This window comes from Megalobrama amblycephala, linkage group LG23 (genome assembly GCF_018812025.1).
Source record: "Megalobrama amblycephala isolate DHTTF-2021 linkage group LG23, ASM1881202v1, whole genome shotgun sequence".
In the NCBI taxonomy this organism is placed as follows: domain Eukaryota; kingdom Metazoa; phylum Chordata; class Actinopteri; order Cypriniformes; family Xenocyprididae; genus Megalobrama; species Megalobrama amblycephala.
Genome location: NC_063066.1, coordinates 12,213,249 through 12,234,881, shown reverse-complemented (window position 1 = coordinate 12,234,881; position 21,633 = coordinate 12,213,249). Strand labels below are relative to the sequence as shown.

Sequence of the window (21,633 nt, the reverse complement as noted above, 5' to 3'; positions counted from 1 at the left end):
CTATATTATGTATGAAATTTGCATAGGGTTTGAAGGCTATTACATGGATAAAACATAGAAATCCTACATTTTGAATTGGAACACCATCCCCCTTTAAACTGAAACATTGATAATAAGAAATGTCTCTTGAGCACCAAATCAGCATTAGAATAACAGTTTAATAATATTTAACAATAGTATTGTTTTCCTGTATTCATGATCAAATAAATGCCACCCTGATGAGCATAAGAGACTTCTTTTAAAAAAATTAAAAATACACATGGATGTGTATTTTATGGTCATTTACAGTGTTGGGGAAAGTTACTTTTAAAAATAATGCATATTGCGTTACTCCCTAAAAAAGTAACTAATGGTGTTACTTAGTATTGTTTTTACAAAAAGTAATGTGTCATGTTACTTTTGCTTTACTTTTTCTAATCTGGTCTGGGCTGTTTGTTTGTTTTTTTAACAACAAGAATGTTCTATTTTTGGCAAATGTAAAAAATGAAGTGAATAAGCCTCAGACTGAAGGAAATGCAAATTCACAGCTGTACAGTAGAGGGCGCAGATCAAACAAACAAGCCTTTCAGCTGTGCTGCTATTCTGGAATACAGAAGAACAGGATGTGGGAGAAAAAGTAAATGAGTAAATGTATTCTCACATTTAGTCTAGAATTATGAATAACCATCATGTTCACACAACGCACTCCCGATTTTTCTCAACATGGAGACAGGAGAGCTGTCAGTCAATAAATGGGAACAGAAAGTAACTTGCGTTACTTATTTGAAAAAGTAACTCAGATATTTTTTTGCAAATGTAAAAGTAATGCATTACTTTACTAGTTACTTTAAAAAAGTAATCTGATTGCGTAACTCGCATTACTTGTAATGTGTTCATTAACACTGCTCATTTACATTATATTTATTCACACTAGTCGCACTGTATGGACTACTTTATGGGCTTTTTAGGAGATTGACAGATGAGGTCACTAGGAAAGCTGTCTTTAGTGTTCCATGAAAACAAGCATACAGCTGGTGAAACCACACAGAATATTCATTTTGAACTTTTCCTTTGAAACAATTGATATCCAAATCATACATGAGCTGCAGTAAGGACCCAAGTGCATGGGGGGTGCTGTTGGGGTGGCATACAGTACAGCAGTACACTGCACTCTGCTTATCCTGCCACAAAACATTCTTAAAACAGCCATGAGAGAGACCACTGAGGATTACAGGCCATTCGCAGCACAGCTGTCCAATGTTTACCTCACCATCCTGGCCCTCTTCTGCTTCAAACTTTTCGTCAGAATTACCCTTAATCTACTCACACACTTCTACATCATCAAAGGCAACCGTAAGGAGGCTGCCCGTATTTCAGCCGAGTTCTATGATAATGGTCAAGGGCATGGTAAGTAGAGCGCACACTTACATCACTGCTCACCACTTGTGTGGATTTCATTTCCAGTTGCCAGCATTTTGCCCTTTATGACAGCCTGTTTAGGAGGATATATATGGATCATTGGAAATATTATTATTATTGCACAATGCTTTTCCTGCAGTGTAGCTTTTATTGCTGTCATTGCATGTGATATGGACCACAACAGGGAGAACTATTTTCCATTCTAGTATTTTAGATATGCTTTTTAAACACTTCAGTTCAAGAAGTATCATTTCTGCATTCCAAAGCACACATATTTGTGTGCTGTGCATCACAGCATGATCACATGACCACAGATCATAAACATGCAACATCAAGCACATGGAAGTTCACAAAGTATGCCTGCGACGCAAAGCCCAGGAATGGCTGCCAGGCTGCTGTTTACAGTGTTATATAAATAGAATTGAGGCCATGCACCCCCCCCTCCCCTTTGACTATACAAGGAACACAGTAATCTTTAGTCAATCAAGCGTTTGTGCAGCCAGACTCTTGTCTGCTGGATTTTGAGTAGTGTAGCCGGGCCGTATCAACAGCAGTGAAGGCTTTGGTGTAAACAAGTTGTCTCGCAGAGCATCTCAGAAAACTGCTTCTCCAAGTTTAAGATCAGGGAGAGAGGAACAGAGACGGGGGATAGTCACAGGGGATTGCCATAGTCTGGCATTTACTAAGTAACTTAAGTAGGGCAACAGAGATAAAAACACCAGACAGCCACAGTGACTCTTTTAATGCATTTTTTTGAAGAAAATGATATAAGGAGAAAACATTTTCCTGAAGGGACTCAAGCTCTGTCAAAGTGGAAGTCTTGCTGAGCTGGTTAACCAGCCAAGGTTGGTGCTTTGATATGTTTCGTGTGTGTACGAGGACCGAATTTCAATATCCTGAGTTGAAAAGTGAGTTGTGTTCTTGAATTAATTGTTCTTGAATGTGGGACTAAAAGAAGGGAAATCAAAAAAGACAGATTTCTGAGATGTTTACAACAGGTCCTTTTTATGTTCTGAACTCGAAGGATAGTATTATACTGTAGTTGAGTGAGTGATGAAGGGAGGTGACGATGATGATGATGACGTGTGGAATGCATCAGCAGTTATACTGGATATTGACTCAGGTGTGTACACTAGCATATCAGCTTTTGTGATGGTGCTATATGTATGCAGTGAAAATCTGGGAAAATCCCATTTGCATCTGAAAATAAACAGAAAGCAATGTTATAAAATAAGGAAACAATGACATATTAACATAAAATGTATATATATATATATATATATATATATATATATATATATATATACAGTACAGTCCAAAAGTTTGGAACCACTAATATTTGTAATGTTTTTAAAAGAAGTTTTGTCTGCTCACCAAGGCTACATTTATTTAATTAAAAATACAGTAAAAAACAGTAATATTGTGAAATATTATTACAATTTAAAATAACTGTTTTCTATTTGAATATATTTCACAAAGTAATTTATTCCTGTGATGGCAAAGCTGAATTTTCAGCATCATTACTCCAGTCTTCAGTGTCACATGATCCTTCAGAAATCATTCTAATATGCTGATCTGCTGCTCAAGAAACATTTAATGTGTACAATTGTACAAAATATTTGTGTACAATATTTTTTTTCAGGATTATTTGATGAATAGAAAGTTCAAAAGAACAGTCTTTATCTGAAATCTAATCTTTTGTAACATTATAAATGTCTTTACTGCCACTTTTGATTGATTTAATGCATCCTTGATGAATAAAAGTATTAATTTCTTTAATTTCTTTTCAAAAAAATAAAAATAAAAATTCTTACTGACCCCAAACTTTTGAACGGTAGTGTATAATGCTACAGAAGCTTTGTATTTCAGATAAATGCTGTTCTTTTGAACTTTCTATTCATCAAGGAATCCTGAAAAAAAAAGTACACAACTGTTTTCAACATTGAAAATAATCATAAATGTTTATTGAGCAGCAAATCAGCATATTAGAATGATTTCTGAAGGATCATGTGACACTGAAGACTGGAGTAACGATGCTGAAAATTCAGCTTTGCATCACAGGAATAAATTACTTTGTCAAATATATTTAAATAGTACACAGTTATTTTAAATTGTAATAATATTTCACAATATTACTGTTTTTTACTGTATTTTTAATTAAATAAATGTAGCCTTGGTGAGCAGACGAAACTTCTTTTAAAAACATTAAAAATCTTAGTGGTTCCAAACTTTTGGACTGTACTGTGTATATATATATATATATATATATATATATATATACACACACACACACACAGTATATATATAATTTTGTGTGTGTAGTCACATGCAGAACACACACACACACACACACACACATATATATATATATCACTGAATTCTTCTTTCTTTCAGGGTCTTGGGCAGACCGTTCCCCTCTTCATGATGCTGCCAGCCAAGGACGACTGCTGGCCCTTAAGACCCTCATTGCTCAGGTAATTTCCCATTTAAATGACCTTTAGTTGAACTGTTAGATAAGAAATATATACTTGTATTAATGTGTGTAGTATTTCTACCATGTAGTCTCATGCACTCTACCGGATTTGTAATGTAATACACATATGGTGTAGAGGTGAATGCTGCAGTCCATAATGCACCTTTAGTGAAAGGGCATTGCTGCCACCATCTGGAATAAAAGAATCCTGCACATTCAAATGCAATATTCATTTCTCTTAATCTGTCCTCAGGGCCACAGTGTGAATGTGCTGACAATAGACCACATTAGCCCTCTTCATGAGGCGTGCGTACGGAGCCATTTTGCCTGTGCCAGAGCCCTGATAGATGCTGGAGCCAACGTTAGTCTCTGCAGGGCTGCTTGGTAACACTTTCATTTCAGAGGTCTTGATTAGCAATGGCCTAGGCTTCTTTTACTTAGCTTAGCTTGTTGTAACACAGTGGAAGATATTTGCTTTGTTACACTGAAATACAGTATATGTTTATTTGATTTGTTTAATTATGTTAAAATAATATCATTATATTTTTTATTATATTATATTACATTATAAAGCATTTTAACCAATTTTACCACAAACTATTGTGAAATAAAACATACAGAATTTGTTTTGTTTTTTAATTGTTTTCAGCATTTCAGGATGTCATTTTGTAAAACATGCTGTTCTTCAGTGTTTTATTTCAGCTGTTCTTCTGTGTGTTCAGGTAAATGTGACAACTATAGATGGTGTTACTCCATTGTTTCATGCCTGCTCAGCTGGCAGTCTGGCATGTCTAGAGCTGCTCTTGCAGAGTGACGCCAGACCACAGGCCCTGGCTATATTCCAGCCTTCACCCATACATGAGGCAGTCAGTAGGGGTGGGTATACATTGACGCTAATTAGGGCTAAATTTGATTTGTGTAGGACTATGGTACTCTAACTAGCTAGCTTCCTAATATGACATGGTTTTATATTGTCTCATTCAAAAGGGCACAGCAAGTGTGTGGAGGCGCTGCTTGCATGGGGCGCGGATGTGGATTATGAAATCCCTCACATGGGCACCCCTCTCTACAGTGCTTGTCGGTGTAAGGAGTTCATATGTGCCCGCATGCTGCTTGATGGAGGTAAACAAGCCAAAATTCGCACTGCTAACTAGCTGTGCAGTAAATGTAAATAGCAATTTTATGACAACCTGACAATGTGTAATTCATTTTTCAATTCAGTTCGTATTGATTTAGTAACCACTCTGACGGCGTGTCAGCTCAGTGTCAGACTGGTTTAAACCAGTTAATGTGAGTGAAAACGGTTAAAAAAAAGAAATCTGCTCTAAAGAGTCAAATGTTTTATCTCATTACAGAATGTAAACTCACATTCACAACACAGGTTCAATCAATCAGTCAAATTTTATTTTTTTTAAAAGTGACCTCATTATTGGTGATTCCAATACACTGAGGCATAAATAATACAGGAGAAGCTCACACAGCAAATATAACTCTCAAACTGGATCATTACAAACTGTTCGTGATGCAGCAAGTCAGATCACGTAGGAATGGCATGTATTTTGTGGATGTTTGCTAACATTTGATTCTGAATGAGTTTGATAGCGTGCTGCACGGCTAACGTGGCTAAAGCTACACACTGAAGATGCGTTTATGAATTATACAGACTTCAAGCATTTTCGGTTTAAAAATTAAAATAACGACATGGCTGTGGTCTCCATGAATACAGTAAGAAACAATGCTAACATTTAACAGTACATTAGCAACGTGCTAACGAAACACATTCAGAAAGACAATTTGCAAACATCACACAATATATATGAAATTGGATCATGAACAGTTGGTGTTTTACTGACCGACGTGTGTAAAGCAGTCTGGTGTAAAATGACTTTCGCATACTGGTATATGAATTTATTTGGTCACATTTCCTTCATAAATAAAATTACACCACTGCGTCCTGCAGAGTTTTGCTCCGACCCAACTCACTTTCCTTTATGTAGCTTTAGTAATCCTGAAGACATTTAAGTGTTTGATTAGGGTTGTAGCTAAACTGTGCGAGACAGCTGTTACTGGTACACTGTTGTTGCTTGCGAAAACAAAATGGCGGCAGCGTGGGTGGAAACATACAGATTAAGGGGCAGTAATATTATAATAAGATCCCCTTCCTACATCACAAGGGGAGTGAAATCTGAACGCCTCGTTTTTTCACATGCTTGCAGAGAAAGGTTTTCCCCAAAAAAGTTACTGGGTTGTCCTTTTTCACATTTTCTGGGTTAGTAGATGCACCGGAAGCACATGCATCTATGTAGATGCACATAGAACTGGAAACACGGAAACAGTCCGATTTAAACCAAGCTGTCTGCTTTAAAAAAAGAAAGATTACCAATGAAATGTTCACTACTAGTTCACACTAAAAGTTGCACTTAATATTCAGAAAATAACCCATACTATACTAATATTTTACTGCATTTTCACCATCACAGGTGCAAATGTGCAGAGAGGCACATATATTGAGACTCCTCTTCATGCAGCAGCCCAGAAAGACTGTGTAAGCATAGTGAAGCTCCTGCTGGAATTTGGGGCAGATATAAACGCACGCAACCTGGAGTATAAACGGCCCGTAGAGGTTGCTCCTCCGGGGAGCCTTACAGAGGGCTTCCTATTGATTTATGAAGGTGAGTTAAATGTGTAGGCTCACAAGTCACTGATGTTTTGTTTTTACTTTTGCATGTTTTACCGCATCAGCCCTTATCAGTGTTCCTTTTGCAGCGACACCCCGTTCTCTACGTCATCTGTGCCGTCAGCAAATCAGGGAGAGTATGGGACGTTCCCGACTGCATCTTCTACCACATTTGCCCCTTCCTAAAGCTATGAAGAACTTTCTACAATATAGATGATATCCTAGGCAGGCCATCTTAGTATTATTATATAGTTAGACTTAGTATAATTAATAATTTAAAATAAAAGCTGTTTTACCTTTTTCCATTTAATAATAATCTCTGTTGCATGCTTTGACGAGAATAGGCCAACGATATACTTGGTATACAAATAGCCTACTTGAATAATTTTATAAACTTGTGATCAATACCCCATCTTCTTCATCTTACTTTAATAAATAAATAACACATCTTCTTCCACTTAAAACTAATTCCAATGACTCAGTGTGTCTTTAAAGTCACCACGAAGGGGTTTTCCTTCTGTGAGAGAGCAATCATAGGAGCAAAGTGTCCATCAGTTGTATCCTTCGAAATCCTTTATTCCAAAGGGCCATTTGAAGTGCATGGCCAGTTTTAGCACTTTGGTTTAAAACGACCCTTCAATATGGCGGCAATGATTCTTATGACTCCGAAGTGCCCTTCAGAGGTGGATTTATCACGTTTGGAACGCAGCCCAATGCTCTACACGTCAAATATATGATCTGCCAGCAGGTGGCAGCACATCAACTTCAGCGCGTGTCCTCAAGCTTGTTTCTATGCAACTGTAAACAATGAATGCAGGGGTTCCGTTCGCCAAACAAATGTGAGCTGCTCATCGTTTCTGTCGTTACCCATTATTACAAATGGCCTATTCACAGTCACCTAAGAAGGCTGGTATTCCACGAGAGGTTTTGAAGTGGCTGCAAAGTCTTGATTTAACGTTTTTTCCAAAAAACGTGCGCAGGTGAGTAAAGAAGATAACAGCGACTCTGCAGTCCCCTATCTGTAACGTTACTTATTACGTTACGTTATTAACGTTACATATAAAATCTTAAATATAGCGTATCGCTGGCTAGTTTAGATGTCTAATAACTCATAATCATCCAGTTTATATTCAGTTACAGGTCTATTTCGCTATTAAGTTAACTTCCGGCTATTCTGAATAAAATATTAGTATTAAACCCTTGGTTTTATAACCATAAATAAACTCATTTGAATTATCATTAAGGATGAAATGTGCTATACACGTTCCTTGCTCTCTTTTTCGACCAAAGAGACTTTTCCAATGGATACCTAGTGGCGGAAATATTTTCCTGGTACTTCCCAGCGGATTTTCATATGCATTCCTATGACAATGGAGCTTCCTTGCCTGCCAAACAATCAAACTGGTCCCAGATTGAGAAAGTGAGTCTGATACCCTGCTGAAATGATCACTAAGTGACATGAAAATAATTAATCTAATTTTATTATTGATATGTCTACTATGCTTTGGCCCTATTTTTAAATGACACCAGTTTAATAAAGATCTAGCCTCTTTGGTTGTTTACAAGTTTCTTGTCAAGCAAAACATCAGTCTGATGAAGGAGATCATAGATGGCACAATCCACTGTAAACCTGGAGCTGCAGAGCTTCTTGTGCAGGAGATTTACACCATACTGACCAACAGAAGGTGAGCTTTCCTTTCCCATCAGATAGCATTGTTTTTGAAAACTCATGTTTTGTTTTTCTCCATTTTTGGATATAGTATAAAGCTCACTTCTCATGATACAATCAGTCTCTGATGGATAACATTCTGTTTGAATAAAAATGAGGAGCTTGATAATACACATGCATTAAGTGTGTATTATAAATATGCAAATTGGCTTGCAGGCATGATTTTGTAATGAGTCACATATGCTTTAAAGGCTAAGGACTAATTAATGTCACACCTTGTCTTCATTTGGCTTGTTTTATTCGTCCTGTAGGATCCAAAACATCCAGCAGGTGGAGCAAGGCTTCACAGATAAGGCTTATCAAGACCAGTTGCCCATGGTGGCTCGTTCCACAGCCTCAGTGGCCATAAAGAGCAACTTGAGTCTCAGTGAGGTTATAGCTGAACCAAATATCATCACCAATCAGCGCAAGGTCCTTGCAATCATACACAGGCACATAGAACAGAGAAAAGAGGAGAGAACCCAAGACCCAAGTGAGTAACAGTCATTGAATCATTTCTGTTTGCCTTAAGATGTGTGTGTCATGTGGTAGGATGTGCTATTGTAGAGCTTATGACATATTTTCAGTAAAAACAACATTGAATATTTTTCCTTGACTTCTTAATAGAACGATTCAATGTTAAGCCCACTCTTGGAGAACAGGCTGTCAGATTGCGTCCACTGTTAGCGAGCGAGCCAAACCTGCAGATGAACACCAGTCAGGCAGCTTGTTAAGTGCCTGGCCCTACATTCCCAACAAAAGGATGAGACATATGTAAGCCAACAGTCTTACTCAGTTTAAACAAATCATGTTGATGTTTTTGTTTTGTTTGTTTTTTTCACAGAGCAGAGTCACAAGCAGTGTTGGGTAAGCTACTCAAAAATTGTAGCTAGCAAAAGCTATTAGCTACTACTACTAACTAAGATCATTTGAGTTCTATCCTTTAGAGAAAGTAGCTAGCTATACTACAAGCTATATGGCGAAACATTTCAGCTTTAGTTTTGCTTACACATGTTTAATAATAAAAAAAAAACTACTTAAGAGAAATTTGATGTATAGAGTGTCAACATGATCACACTGCTCAAATATAATAGCTTCTCTGTTGAGCAGTGAGTCTCTAATGGTTTAAAACATTCTTATGGAGAAATGTCATTAAACTAATCTAGAAATAATTGATTAATGGTGGTAGCAGCAATACAGCCTTTTGGGCTTTTTGCTACTGTTAACTGAAACTAAAACTATTCAAAATTGTTTTCATTAACTGAAATAAATGAAAATTAGAAATGTTGCTACTACTGAAATTAAATTAAAGCTAGAAATATTTTAAAAACAAACTAAAACACGACAGAAGTACATAAAATCACTAAAACAAAAAAGATAAAAGCTCATTATAATACTATAGTAGTACATTAATAATACTATTCACTTGTGACCAGCATTGGGCAGCAGTGTTATTTTAGTTTTATTATTGTTTAACTATATTGTATTTAGGGAATGTTTGTTTTTATGTGCAGGTTCAGTGGCATCTGGATTCAGAAGCAAATGCTTTGTGGATATTGGAGGCAAATTATGAGACTGTTTAAGGTAGATGTCCAAAGAAGGTCTTCAAAGCACATTCAAAATGAGGCCCTAGAAATTTGAACACAAGATTCATTCCCACAATAAAAAAAAAAAAATTAAATAAAAATATATAACAAGTATACACATTAGTGTGCAATTGCTTTTGTTGTCAATGTTTGAACAGAATACATCTCCACAAAAAAAAAAAAAAAAAAAAAATCGATGTTTATCAGGTTCTAAAGGCTTGTTCAGATTAACAATGGATTTGAATTTTCTACATTGGAATAGCTTCACCAGATGGGTCAACAAATCCGTCTGTTGTTATTTACTCATAAATACTTCAAACTTTTCATACATTTTTCAGAAAAACAGATGTTCATTAATTTGTTAAAATAGTTCAAACAATTTGGTTTTTTTTTTTTTTCATTTCATTGATTCATAAAATAATCTTTTTTTCCAAAATAAATATTAGTATATATATATATATATATATATATATATATATATATATATATATATATATATATATATATATATATATAACTCATGCACTGATCAGGCATAACATTATGAGCTCTGACAGGTGAAGTGAATAACACTGATTATCTCTTCATCGCGGCACCTGTTAGTGGGTGGGATATATTAGGCAGCAAGTGTACATTTTGTTCTTAAAGTTGATGTGTTAGAAGCAGGAAAAATGGGCAAGCGTAAGGATTTGAGCAAGTTTGACAAGGACCAAATTGTGATGGCTAGATGACTGGGTCAGTGCATCTCCAAAACTGCAGCTCTTGTGGGGTGTTCCCGGTCTGGGAACAGTGGTGAACCAGCAACAGGGTCATGGGTGGCCAAAACTCATTAGCCGCGTTTCCACTGCCGGGCCAAAGGCGGGCGTGCTAGTGCGTGCCAGGGCCGGTTGCGTTTCCACTGTCACTTCCGGGGCTTGATCGTGCCTCTTCGGTGCTTCCTCCGTGCCAAAGGCACGGGTTTTTCGGCCCGCCAAAAACCTTGGTCCAAAGCGGGCCAGCTGGGGCTTGAGGCGCGGTCGAGGTGAAAGGCAGAGCTAATCGTAGTCAGATGATGGTCTACACGCTGAAATGGGTTGGGTTGTGTGACGTTTGATCAAGGGAGGTGTGTTTAAGGGCGGTTTTTAGATCAGCGCTGCGGAGCTAGCGGACCGACAATGGAAACGCAACTTGATTTTGGCCTCGGTGCCTAAGGTCTGTGGCCATAGGCCCAGCCCGGCACGCTGTTAGCCCTGGCTCGCACTGGCCCGACAGTGGAAAAGTGGCTATTGATGCACGTGGGGATCAAAGGCTGGCCCATGTGATCCGATCCAACAGACGAGATACTGTAGCTCAAATTGCTCAAGAAGTTAATGCTGGTTCTGATAGAAAGGTGTTCATCGCATTTTGTTGCGTATGGGGCTGCATAGCCGTACTGACCCCTGTCCACCGCCGAAAGCGCCAACAGTGGGCACGTGAGCATCAGAACTGGACCACGGAGCAATGGAATAAGGTGGCCTGATCTGATGAATCATGTTTTCTTTTACATCACGTGGATGGCCGGGTACATCGCTTATCTGGGAAACACATGGCACCAGGATGCACTATGGGAAGAAGGCAAGCCAGCGGAGGCAGTGTGATGCTTCAAGCAATATTCTGCTGGGAAAACTTAGGTCCTGCCATCCATGTGGATGTTACTTTGACATGTACCACCTACCTAAGCATTGTTGCAGACCATGTACACCCTTTCATTGAAACTGTATTCCCTGGTGGCTGTGGCCTCTTTCAGCAGGATAAAGAATCCTGCCACAAAGCAAAAATGGTTCACTAATGGTTTGAGGAGCACAACGAGTTTGAGGTGTTGAGTTGGCCTCCAAATTCCCCAGATCTCAATCCAATAGAGCATCTATGGGATGTGCTGAACAATCAAGTCTGATCCATGGAGGCCCCACCTCACAAGTTACAGGACTCAAAGGATCTGCTGCTAACATCTTGGTGCTAGATACCACAGCACACCTTCAGGGGTCTAGAGGAGTCCATGCCTCGATGGGTCAGGGCTGTTGTGGCAGCAAAAGAGGGGTCAAAACAATATTAGGAAGGTGGTCATAATGTTATGCTTGATTGGTGTGTGTGCATATAATATGCGTTTGCTAATTCAGACATATACATCATGATATTTGTGACAGTGATGTTTATGAACAATTTTTTTCCCTCCTCCTCATGATGATTTTTCTATGGTCATTGTCCATGAGTAATGACAGTGAGTAACCAGAAACAAAAATAAAACACACAAGTGCTATGACCTTTTTTCTTATGATACATTTATGGTTTTTGTCTTTGGAGCTTTGGAGATTTGGGTCATCTCTTGTTGTGTGAAAAAGAGCAGTCTGGCCATTTTCCTAAAAATATCTTTTAGTGTAGGAAAGTAAATCGTATAGGTTCGGAACGTCATTTGAGCACACTGTCTGGAGCTAGTATCATAAAATGGCAAGTAAACAAGCATGAGGTTGGATTGTCTCTTTGGAAAAGCATAAATTCAACATTATCAGTTAACTCCAGCAGCTCTCAGGCCTGTTGTTGCATCTCTGTTATCTCTGTATTGAGAGGGCTCTGTTTTCTTTAAAAGCCGCAGCATGTTCTCTTCTCCACTTCACCCAAGGCCCGCTGCAAATTAGACATTCATTTAGCAAACTCACTGTGAGACAGGCAGGTTTTAGGCAAGTTGCCCGGGTGCCTGTTTAGTGTTTACCCCCTCTGTTTCTCTCCCCCTTGTACATACACAAACACATAGTGTCACACAGTCTCTTTCACTCTGACACGGTCACTGCCGCTGTCAAACATAAAGAGTGTATCTGTTGTGTTACCATGCATCTTTCAGACTCAATTCATAGCATAAGGTTGCCATGGATATCTAAAGCGAGCATACTGCTTTTCATGAATGTGCCCAGAAAATAACTTTTTAGACTACCTAGTCTCTCTCACGCTCCCTCTGTTTTTCTCACCCTCCTCCTTATTACATGCTCATGCTGTTTTCTGTCTGGTATGGACGTTTAAAAAACCAAATAATAGGCTTTGTGCGGAATAAAATGCCATGAGGTGTGAATGGTATGACCCTGAATGCAGTCATTTAATCATTAATGTAGTCGAGAAATCAGTGTCCGCTCTCATTGATGACATAATGACACATTCTGTCATTTTATGATCAACAATAACAGGATATGAAAGTATGAAAAAACATTAATCTATTAAATTATGATTTGTTCTTCTTAAGTCTTAAAGTGACCCAACATTTCTGTTGTCATTTTCACACACTGGTTTCATTCTAAACCGCTATGACTTACTTTCTTTTATGGAACACAAAAGATATTTGAAACATGTTTCAGTGTTTTTTTGAAGTCCAATGTCACAATATCTTTTATGTTCCACAGAAGAAATAAAGTCAGTGTTGGAACAACATAAGGGTGGATAAATGACATCAAAATGTTCATATTTGGTTGAAATATTCCTTTAGGGAAATAACCCAGCCCAAAAATGACCAACATCCGATTGCAGTACATCCATATACTGTATATTAAATGGCTCTTTCAAATGCTTCATTCTGATTAAGTTGTTTTCCAAGCAACTTTCATTGTGCCATTGCTACTTTCATATCTCTGCTGTCTCTCTTGTCATTTGTGCCATCATGTGACTCAATAGAGTGGTGAACTTCGTTACTACATTAAAACATTTTCCCTTAAAGTTCAAGTTATAGTAGTGCTGTCAGGACTGCTATCATCAAAGATGAATGACAATTAGCATATAGTTTGGATTGGCGGTATGGTTCTGTTCTGGGCAAGAACTCCCTGCGTTCCATGCAGCCTAGCATGGATAAGAGCAGGGAAAGCAACAGAACCAACATAAATGTATTGATTGTGGATATATTCTTCAATAATTTAATGTACAGCATAATTCAAGAAAAAGAGAGTCTAATTCAAAGAGGCATATCAGAAGGCCAAGTCCTGACTGGACGAGAGGAGGAGCTGGGGATGGAGGAGGGTAATTAGCTCCTGAGCAACATGTTAAAGCTGCTTATAATACTGAATGGACCTTATAGATAGGATGCTGTGATAGGAGTTGTAGTCCTATAGCTAGACGTGGATTAGCTGAGCGTTAGCTGATGTGAGCTTGACTGACGTGACCTTCTAGAACTAGCGGTATACGCTTGATTTTGCAAGAGCACAATTATAACGAGGCTGTGAAAGTGGACTAGTGTATGTTTACTGGTTTGGCTGATGATGTTTAATGTCCCGATAACCTCTGTTGTCCCATTTAGCCAATTGATAGCAACCTCCTTTTACAAGATGTAAAAGCTTTTAAAAAAATCACAAGAGGGTATTATTGATGTACTTTATATTGTAGAATAAAATGTGAAAATATCTTGAGCTTGTGTTCACCACAGACCTTATTTCAAGCATTTATTCAAAAACTAGCAGTGGCAATCTTTAGGCCCTTCACGATTCAATCTGATTCCTGGAGTCACGATCCAATTCCAAAAAGATTTTCTTATAAATTTGCTTATGGATTTGAAAATCTGAAGGGGAAAAAAAGGTAATTTAATTACATACGTAGTTATAAGTACTTTTTAAAATAAATACATACAGATTAAAAAATGTAATTAAAACAATTGTATGTTAAGAATTCTAAATATATATAAACTAATATTACTTCAAAACATTAAAGCAAGTAATAAGGAACAACAACAAAAAAACATTACAAGCAATAAATAGTGCTTTCAATATTTTAAGATTATCTGATCTGAACACTTTCCATTCAAGAGCTGTGAGTGATTTTTCTCTTTCTAAAGGCCTGAACACACCAAGCCGACAGTTGGCCGTCGGGCAGTTTTTATTCGTCGACAGACTAAGTTTTCTCAGTGTGTTCCACACCATCGGCTGAAGTTGGTCCTCGTCTTTTTTTCGGCCGATTCAAAATGTTGAATCGGCGTCGGAGCTCGTCGGTCCATCGGGCCATCTGATCATTTTGATTAGCTGTTCAGATACTGCCACCTGCTGGTACGGAAAGGCATTTCATCTTGTGCAGAAGCAGAACGGACGTGCTACTTGGCCGTCGGGTGTCGAGCGTCGGTTTTGTGTGTCAAGGCAACTCTGGACACAGACGCTGCCGACGTGAACCAACCCCGCAGTCTGCTTTCGTCACCACTAGTTTGTCAGCGTCGGCTTGGTGTGTTCCAGCCTTAAGCTTTACTGTTGTTTTATTATTACTGATAACATCAAATAAGCTGTTTTCACACTAATGCACAGATCTCTTGTGAAATATGTGTTTGTCCTGTCTGTTTAATCATTTAAGAAATAACTGGCTGCATTTACATCAATTTCGTGTCATAAAACCATTTTGAGACACAAGTTCATTTAATCACTTATACGGAGTCGCACACAGCCTCATACACAAGCATGTGTGCATCAGGGTTGCCAGGTTTTCACAACAAAACCCGCCCAATTGTTAAAAAACGTGGACTTGGCAACACTGGTGAGCATTTGAAATTGAAAGCAGCCTCTGTCAGTGAGTTTCATATTTTTAATATATAAGCCCACTAAATTCCAAACTACATAAATGATGTATTCGTTGAGCATTTGTAAGGAAAATATCGGCGGGCGAGATCATCAAGCAAAGTGTGCGTTTCTCACAGCGCATAGGCCTGTTCTATTCAATGAAGCCTGTGAATGTCCTTGTAGTTCATTCCAAACTTTATGGAAGGTTCGAGTGGTGTGTGTGAGGAATTGGAAGCATGCAGAATACATGTTTTTCTAAAACAAACGCAGCGTCTTCTGTGGTTAAAAACTAAGCTTATAATCAATTCTGAAATCGTTGGAAAGACATTCTTGATGCATCAATTTTTTATTTTTTTTTATTTTTTTATTCTCCCACCTCTACCATGTATTGGGGAGGGTTGGGGAAAGACCTGGCAACCTACCCCTGAAAAATCATTGCCAAGAAAATCAGTCTCTAGTGTAGGGCAAGAGATACAACTGATGGATGGAAGGAAGGAAGGAAGGAAGGAAGGAAGGAAGGAAGGAAGGAAGGAAGGAAGGAAGGAAGGAAGGAAGGAAGGAAGGAAGGAATACATGGCTTGGGAAGGAAGGAAGGAAGGAAGGAATACATGGCTTGGGAAGGAAGGAAGGAAGGAAGGAATACATGGCTTGGGAAGGAAGGAAGGAAGGAAGGAAGGAAGGAAGGAAGGAAGGAAGGAAGGAAGGAAGGAAGGAAGGAAGGAATACATGGCTTGGGAAGGAAGGAAGGAATACATGGCTTGGGAAGGAAGGAAGGAAGGAAGGAAGGAAGGAAGGAAGGAAGGAAGGAAGGAAGGAAGGAAGGAAGGAAGGAAGGAATACATGGCTTGGGAAGGAAGGAAGGAAGGAAGGAAGGAAGGAAGGAAGGAATACATGGCTTGGGAAGGAAGGAAGGAAGGAAGGAAGGAAGGAATACATGGCTTGGGAAGGAAGGAAGGAAGGAATACATGGCTTGGGAAGGAAGGAAGGAAGAAAGAAAGAAAGAAAGAAAGAAAGAGAAAGAAAGAGAAAAAGAAAGGAAGGAATAAATACATGGCTTGGGAAGGAAGGAAGGAATACATGGCTTGGGAAGGAAGGAAGGAAGGAAGGAAGGGAGGAATACATGGCGAAGGAAGGAAGGAAGGAAGGAAGGAAGGAAGGAAGGAAGGAAGGAATACATGGCTTGGGAAGGAAGGAAGGAAGGAATACATGGCTTAGGAAGGAAGGAAGGAAGGAAGGAATACATGGCTTGGGAAGGAAGGAAGGAAGGAAGGAAGGAAGGAAGGAATGGCTTGGGAAGGAAGGAAGGAATACATGGCTTGGGAAGGAAGGAAGGAAGGAAGGAAGGAAGGAATACATGGCTTGGGAAGGAAGGAAGGAAGGAAGGAAGGAAGGGAGGAATACATGGCGAAGGAAGGAAGGAAGGAAGGAAGGAATACATGGCTTGGGAAGGAAGGAAGGAAGGAATACATGGCTTGGGAAGCAAGGAAGGAAGGAAGGAATACATGGCTTGGGAAGCAAGGAAGGAAGGAAGGAATACATGGCTTAGGAAGGAAGGAAGGAAGGAATACATGGCTTGGGAAGGAAGGAAGGAAGGAATACATGGCTTGGGAAGCAAGGAAGGAAGGAAGGAATACATGGCTGCGTCCGAAAACCTAGGTAGCTGTCTTGCTGCCTCGCTGTCTTATAAGAGAATGACTTGTACGGCAGCGTTTGTGCATGAAGGCACCTCACGAAACTGATTTCGGACAGACTTCTGAGGCAGCGTAACAGTTTAATGATTTACAGCAATATAGCGCGAGCTTTGGTGAGAACTAAACAAATATTTAATTATTACAGTAGTAATTTCCCGATAGAAATTATATCAAAATTTAAATATGTTGGTCAATACGTTGGTATACACAAACTGAGCAGCAAACGCAACTTTTTTATTTTTTTATTTTTTTATTTTTCTAGCTCAACTGTCACAGAATGGAAAGCACAGGATTGTGGGATATCAAAGGCAGCTAAGGATACATCTATGCTTCCTTCAAAAATCGATCTGAGCAAGTTATCTCATGAGACAGGAAGTGAAGCTAACATTGGATTCGGACGTACCTTGATGCCTTACTACCTTGAAATGTGTCCTCAGAAGGCAGCATTTTCCAGTTTTCGGACGCAGCCACATGGCTTGGGAAGCAAGGAAGGAAGGAAGGAATACATGGCTTGGGAAGGAAGGAAGGAAGGAATACATGGCTTGGGAAGGAAGGAATGAATACATGGCTTGGGAAGGAAGGAAGGAAGGAAGGAAGGAAGGAAGGAAGGAAGGAAGGAAGGAAGGAAGGAAGGAAGGAAGATGTAGCCTAAGTCTTTACTGTCACTTTCGATCAATTTAATGCATCATTGCTTAATAATACTTTTATTTATTTAAAAAAAAAAATACTTTAAAATCTTAATGACCCAAAACTTTTGAATTGTACTGTATCTTGGATTATGGATTAGTAATATTGCACTGTTTTGTTTTTTGTTTTTTAATTGGTAAATTGCTGTGTATAGTAATCTGGGGGATATCATACAATCAACTCCTTCAGGGTGATACTAGACCCTGACGGGAAGGTTTAGCCCTTACATATAAAGCATGGTGTTTGGTGCTCTCTGCACATTGTGTGCTCTGTGCATACATGTATGTGTGCATGTGCTGCCTTTTGGACAGGCAATGTCTAAAGTGGGTTTCTATGGTAACAAGTCAGCTAGAACTACAATCGAGCGGGAGATGGTAGCGCTCACTGCAAGCATTTCAGAATAAACACACACTGAAACACATTTTGTGTGATGCTTTCCAGTGCCAACTAACTGCATGTAGACGGCTAGATGCCCTTGTAGAGGCCGCTAAGCCATCTGTTGTGTGTTTTTTCATCTGGGCCTGCAGCGCAAAATAGGGAGGATGCATGTATTCAAGAGTTAGAAGAGGGGGGTTCGGATTCATGTATTTAATCCAGACAGGGACATGATTAGCCAGAAGGGGATTGGGTGTTAAAGTATCGCTCATTAACTTTTGGATTTCCCCTCCAAAACCCACCCCATACTCACTGCCTATGCATCGCACATTAACACATGAACATACGAACAACACACACACTTGGCAGCAAGAGCCAATGTCTCTCTCCCACCACCTTCCCAGAAAAGCAGCATCATCAGGGATCAGGGTGTGGCTGTATTTGTGCCTGCATAGACTCAATGACATGTGGCAATCATCATTGGAGATCATTTTTTCTTCTGTTAATTCCTGATAGTTATATAAATAAATGTAATAAATTAGAATGCATTAAATAATTTAATAATATTCTGTAATTAATGTATACAATTTATTATTATTTTAACATTACACACTACATGGCTCCAGGGGGTTAATAAAGGCCTTCTGAAGCGAAGCGATGCGTTTGTGTAAGAAAAATATCCATATTTAACAAGTTATAAAGTAAAATAGCTTTTGCCAGACTGCCTTCGCACAGGACATAGCGTGAGCGTTTTGAACTGTGAGAGGCGTTACACTTTCTTCATACGCTGAATACAGAAGGTGGTCTGGTGGAAGCTAGATATTTTACTTTATAACTTGTTAAATATGGATATTTTTCTTACACAAACACATCGCTTCGCTTCAGAAAGCCTTTATTAAAGGATTAGTTCACTTTTAAATAAACTTTTGCTGATAATTTACTCACCCCCATGTCATCCAAGATGTCCATGTCCTTCTTTCTTCAGTCGAAAAGAAATTAAGGTTTTTGATGAAAACATTCCAGGATTTTTCTCCTTATAATGGGCTTCAATGGGCACCAGACGGTTCAAGGTCCAAATGACAGTTTCACTGTAGCTTCAAAGGGCTTTAAACGATACCAGACGATGAACAAGGGTCTTATCTAGCGAAACGATCGGTCATTTAAAAAAAAAAAAAAAAAAATTTAAGTTTTATAAGCACAAATGCTCGCCTTGCTCTGTTCTCGGATGCGCATTCGTGACGTCACGTAATACGCAATTACGTTGAAAAGATCACGCTTGACATAGGCGGAAGTACAGAGTCAGTGTTTACAACTTGAACGTGCAAATACTAAGGCCGCATTTACACTGCAAGTCTTAATGCACAGATCCGATCTTTTGACCATATCCGATTTTTTTGGACGACGTGCTTACATTTCTTTTAAAAGTGACCTGTATCGGATGTGTCCTTTTTACACTGCACTTGGCGAAACGTACCAAAAATAGCCTATTTGACATCACAAATCAATTTCAATGGTACATTGAGCTTAATTTATTGACATGAATTCATATAGAAACCCTTTTAATGCAATAGTTACATCCCTGCATAAAAATAATACAAATTCTTCACGACAGTATACGTACGCAGCTCTGCTGGAAGCGTGTGAGTTGAAGAATACTCGGGTACGGGTAGATATTCACAGCTTCTTGGGCTCGAATCCGCCATCCTATACTAGGTTTTTTTTTTTTTTTTTGTCATTAAAACAAATGCATTCATCAGTGATTGTATATCAAGGGCAGGTGCAAGTTTGTGTGCTTTTTATTTTGTGGTTTCAATGGAACGAATAGGGACTGAAGCGCGCTTCTGTGCACGAGCCGTCGTCACTGACAACAGTGACAACGAACACTCAGTGTGATTTGAAGAGCAACACATTTCAACGTCAGATCGCCTTTTATTTAACACAAACAAATTAAATTAATAATCTGCCAGTCAACTAGAGATGTTCCGTTTGTTATAGGTATGTCTGTACCGCGAAATGTTAAAAAACCCTCACTTTTCAATGACGCAGGAGTCGCATTTACAGGGGAATATCCGATCTGTCCGCTTACACTGCAGGCGCAAACGCACGTATCCGATTCATATCTGATTTATAACCACATATGAATGAGGCCTGAAACCGATCTGTGAAAATCGGAATCCATGCGCTTTTTTCCTGCTTACACGGTCGTGACTCATATCCGATCTGTGCCACATGGGAGGAAAAAATCGGAATTGGGTCACTTGAACCGTGCAGTGTAAATGGGGCCTAAGTCAAACGCCGTTTACAAAAAAAGGTAAAACAACAATGTCGGACGAGGAGAAGATGAGTTTTTCACCCTGCCCTACCTTTTTGAACCGGAATACACAGAGGAAGAAATTAGGCAGATGGAAGAGACTGCTGCGGCGACACACACCTCTCCAGCATCGGGCAGACGTGGTGGTGCACGTGTGGCAAATGCCAACCATTGCCAACAGAGGAAGAATCTCAATGCTGCCACGACTGGACCATTTCAATCCCGCCATTAGAATCAGTTGGTGAGTCCCTGTTTCCATCTCGCTGCATTACCGGACAAAATGGATTTCCACCGTTACTAAGCAACAGCGTCGCACACCGGACGCGAAGCTCAGCACCGCGCCACGTCTTTAAAATTCGAACGCATTGTTTTCTATGAGTGTACACACCGGCGGCGACATTCGGCGCCTGTCCGCGGTGCCCAGCTACGACTCAAAATCCTGCCGCGCTACAGAGCGCCATGTACATTGTTTTACATTAAATGTATGTTATATTTCTCTCAAATCGTCGTTAATGTACATACTGACTTCACCCTGTGCTTTAAGATACATTAGTTTTACACTTTGTTTAACAGCTTGAATAAAGTCTAAAAATGTATAATAAACGTAGCCTTTTCTTTCATTTTGCTCTGTTGTGCCATTTTCCATGTACACTAACCTCAGTGCGAAATATTAAAGCATATGTAACGTTTCCCTGTTGATGTAAAACACTCCCATTGTGCAGCTCTTCTATCAGGAGTCGAGTCAAAATTGAGTTCTCGCGTCTGGTGTGCGACCCCCTTTAGAGTTGTTTTTGTTCTGATGGAGAAGGGTATGACAGTCTGATGGCACTGACAACACAGGATGGAAGAACCATTAGTTGTTTTACCTTTTTTTGTAAACGGCGTTTGACTTACCGTGTGTCTCAAACAGCTCCCTAGTTCAGTAGTCACGGCACTGATCAGAGAATCAGCCACATTCACTTTCATGATATAGGGAACTAGGGAGCTGATTGAGACGCAGGGTTAGTATTTGCACGTTCAAGTTGTAAACACCGACTCTGTACTTCCGCCTATGTCAAGCGTGACCTTTTTAACGTAGGCCTAATTGCGGACTCGGATCAATATTTCGTGTCTAATTATTTACTTATGTGGCAAGTAGCCATGTAATAAGTGGGATAATGTACATCCATCCGGTTGTTATCTCAGAATAAACCCCTTCAAGC

General features: G+C 39.2%; 2 protein-coding genes across 6 annotated transcripts; both read left to right on the top strand.

The window, feature by feature from the left end:
- Nucleotides 1-1,130: 1,130 nt before the first annotated feature.
- asb5a (ankyrin repeat and SOCS box containing 5a) lies at nucleotides 1,131-7,016 on the top strand. 4 transcript variants are annotated; one of them, XM_048176795.1, is made up of 8 exons: nucleotides 1,802-2,243; nucleotides 2,428-2,521; nucleotides 3,793-3,872; nucleotides 4,125-4,232; nucleotides 4,594-4,747; nucleotides 4,859-4,993; nucleotides 6,352-6,543; nucleotides 6,638-7,016. In XM_048176795.1, the coding sequence occupies exons 2-8, from the start codon at nucleotides 2,452-2,454 to the stop codon at nucleotides 6,763-6,765; spliced, it is 867 nt and encodes a 288-aa protein (XP_048032752.1). In that variant the 5' UTR covers nucleotides 1,802-2,243; nucleotides 2,428-2,451; the 3' UTR covers nucleotides 6,766-7,016. The 4 variants fall into 4 exon arrangements, with proteins under 4 accessions (XP_048032749.1, XP_048032752.1, XP_048032751.1 ...); XM_048176794.1 differs by having other exon boundaries at nucleotides 1,802-2,306; nucleotides 2,423-2,521; XM_048176793.1 differs by having other exon boundaries at nucleotides 1,804-2,243; nucleotides 2,423-2,521.
- Nucleotides 7,017-7,156: 140 nt separating this feature from the next.
- On the top strand, nucleotides 7,157-9,958 carry spata4 (spermatogenesis associated 4). Of its 2 annotated transcripts, none has more exons than XM_048176797.1 (6): nucleotides 7,157-7,528; nucleotides 7,839-7,968; nucleotides 8,127-8,233; nucleotides 8,529-8,749; nucleotides 8,884-9,030; nucleotides 9,771-9,958. In XM_048176797.1, the coding sequence occupies exons 1-5, from the start codon at nucleotides 7,428-7,430 to the stop codon at nucleotides 8,988-8,990; spliced, it is 666 nt and encodes a 221-aa protein (XP_048032754.1). In that variant the 5' UTR covers nucleotides 7,157-7,427; the 3' UTR covers nucleotides 8,991-9,030; nucleotides 9,771-9,958. The 2 variants fall into 2 exon arrangements, with proteins under 2 accessions (XP_048032754.1, XP_048032753.1); XM_048176796.1 differs by having other exon boundaries at nucleotides 8,115-8,233.
- The last annotated feature ends 11,675 nt before the right edge of the window (nucleotides 9,959-21,633 follow it).